Raw genomic sequence first — 2,891 nt, forward strand, 5'->3', positions numbered from 1 at the left:
ACGGACAACACATCTGAACCCTGCCCGTCCTCACCATCTCTAATACACGCGAACCCCCTGTCACAGTCACTGTGTCAGTCTGTCTTATTGGGGGTGGAGCTCTCCTGTCTTTTTGACTCTCCACCTTTCCCAGCATGATGTCTTTTTCCAGCACTGGCCCCTTCTTACAACATACCACAAGTATGTGAGAAAAAGTTTCATCATCCATGTCTCCAAGTTCGCATTTCCTTCAAGATAAACTTATTTGTTCTTTTGGCAATCTGTGGGATATTTAACACTCTTAACACCACAATTCCAAGGCATCAATTCTTATTCTGTCACCTTTATTTATTGTCAAACTTTCAGATGTCTAGAAAGTAACTGAAAAGACAACTACTTGGATCAGGTGCACCTTAGTCTTTGAGTTGCCATCATTGTTCTTTAGTATTTTAGATTGATATTAACAGCGATTTTCCAATGCAGCGCATCTTTTAACAAATTAATTTTATTGTTGTTATGGTGGTGGAATGTCGAATTGGAACCAAGCCATAGCTGACCTTCTAGTGGATTTTCAGAGGCAGATGACTCTATGGCACATAACAACAGCAAGGCTCCTTGATAGACCCCTTATATAAAAGGTGGTGTACTATGTGGTGTGTTGTGATGCTATTCAAAAAGGGCTCAAGTCGTTGGTAGTTTGAATCCACCAGACATCTCAGCAGAAAGATGGAAAATCTCCTGTTACAATTTATAGGCTTGGAAGCCCAATGGACAACCACTATGAGTTGGAATCAGCTTGATAATAATGAGTACAGTTTTCATTTTTCAGTAAGTAAAAGAATACAGTGAAAGAGAGACACTCTAGGAACATTATCTACCATCTTCCTGTCTGCATTATCTTACAGTTTAAGTTCTTCAATATTATAAATATGTTGTTGTGGTTGTTGTTAGGTGCTTTCGAGTTGTAGACGACTCATAGCGACCCTATGAATGAAAGACCTGAACGCTGTTCATAGAGTTTCCGGAGGCAAGCCATTTCGGAAGTGGATGCCGCTCCTGCTTCCAAACTTGTTTTAATCGGGAAGTTCTACCAGACACTGTCCCCCATGGGTAACCATTATCACATTTGGTACATCGGTGTCATAGTGTTTAGCGTCACAGCAACCACGAGTTACCTCTGTACAGCAATACACAGACCAGTGCTATACCACTTAGATGAGTGTTTGACAAAAAACAACTTAAACCAGGTCTGAGGGCTGCAGATTAAAATCACCCACCTTGGGCTAGGTACCATAACTTTCTGTCCCACTAGGCCAACAAAACTCTCTCTATGTCGTCATTGTTGTTAAGTGCCGTCGAGTCATAGATGACTCATAGCGACCCTATGAACGAAAAGACCTGAGCAAGGTTTATAGAGTTTCCAGATGTCATTGTAAATATAATTCCCAAATAACACTGTATTTGGGTTTTGGTTTTCGTTGTAGGTGACTTCATGGAGTATGTGCTTAAGAGAGCAGAAAAAGACTGAAATTTTTTAAGAAAACAAATCATGTGATCTTCAGAAATGGGAAGAGATGCAGCAATCTGAAATGGTCATGAACCCCAAACAAGTCTTCCTGTCTGTGCTGATATTTGGAGTTGCAGGACTGCTCCTCTTCATGTACTTGCAAGTTTGGATTGAAGAACAACATACAGGTACTGTAAGCATTACTTTCTTCCCATTTAATTTACAATAATAATAATGACAATAATCCTCAACTTCATTAACTCTGATGTTTACAAGAGAGCTTTGGTGGCCTCGTGGTAAGGAGCTGCGCTGACCAAAGGCACGTGGTTCAGCTCCGTCAGCTACTCCATGGAGAAAGATGGACAGTCTACCCCTGTGTGGTTTACAGCCTCTGAAAACCCACTGGAGAGTTGGTTTTGACTTGACTCTGATGATGTTTACAGATCCTTAGAGAGTTACAGCCTTTCTGTCCGAAAACAACGTAAGATGCTGACTAAAACACTCAGCTCCTAAAAGGCATTGTACACTATGGATATTTGTTTGGTCGGCATGGATCAGCACTAAACACTCCTGATTGGGGAAATAGCAACAATTAAATAATCATTAGCACACCAAGGACTATTGGTAGAGAATTTTCCTACTTATTGCCTTTTCTACCTCTGATAACTATAGCAAACACTGGGTACAAATCAAAAAAAAACTTCTCTCTTTGAATGTCTCCCTACTTTTGTTTTGACACTCAAAACTGGTGTGGAAATTCTTTTACTTGTTTACTCTAGAACTCCAAAGCAGCTGCCATTGTGTGCTTTCCAATTTATGGATAGACGTCAAAGTGAAACTATGCTCCAGAGATTTTTAAATTCGTGAGTTTCTTTTTATTTGAAAATAGTTTACAAAGCAGAATGACTTTTGATTCCACCATCCAGACACATTTTGTATGATGGCATTAATTAGAATACAAATTAATCATACTTTTCCTACTTCCTGTAATTCTCATTCCATTAATCCTCCAATCCTACCTTTCGAGGATTTGTCCTTGCGCAAATATCGCTCTTTTCACCTTACTTAGGTGATTATTGTTGTGTACTGTAGAGTTGAACAACTCGTAGCTGACCCTCCACTGAGTTTTCAGAGCACTGAATTACAAAGTTGGAGAGTGCCCACTTTTCTCCTGCAGAACAATTGGTGGATTCTGGTAACTTAACAGTAAGGAACTGTGTTCCCAACCCAAAGGCACATAGTTCCAATCCACCAGATACTCTGTGAGAGAAAGATGGGCAATATTTCCAAGGCATAATATCCACTAGAAGGTCAGCTAGAAGTTGGTTCTGACTTGATGGAAAATTACGTCAAATATAGTTGGTTCTTTTTTTTTTCTTTCTTTTTTTTCTATAATTATATTTTA

At 39.5% G+C, this 2,891-nt stretch overlaps 1 protein-coding gene across 1 annotated transcript in view; it reads left to right on the forward strand.

Annotated features, from left to right (window-relative positions):
* Positions 1-1,553: 1,553 nt before the first annotated feature.
* The window catches only part of CHST9 (carbohydrate (N-acetylgalactosamine 4-0) sulfotransferase 9), a 365,249-nt gene continuing 363,911 nt past the window's right edge, over positions 1,554-2,891 (forward strand). The window contains exon 1 of the mRNA XM_006895030.1: positions 1,554-1,674. Coding sequence (XP_006895092.1) covers positions 1,554-1,674 — 121 coding nt within the window. The remainder of the gene's footprint in view (positions 1,675-2,891) is intronic.

This window comes from Elephantulus edwardii, unplaced genomic scaffold, assembly GCF_000299155.1.
Source record: "Elephantulus edwardii isolate Elephantulus edwardi_28Jun2011 unplaced genomic scaffold, EleEdw1.0 scaffold00155, whole genome shotgun sequence".
NCBI lineage: Eukaryota > Metazoa > Chordata > Mammalia > Macroscelidea > Macroscelididae > Elephantulus > Elephantulus edwardii.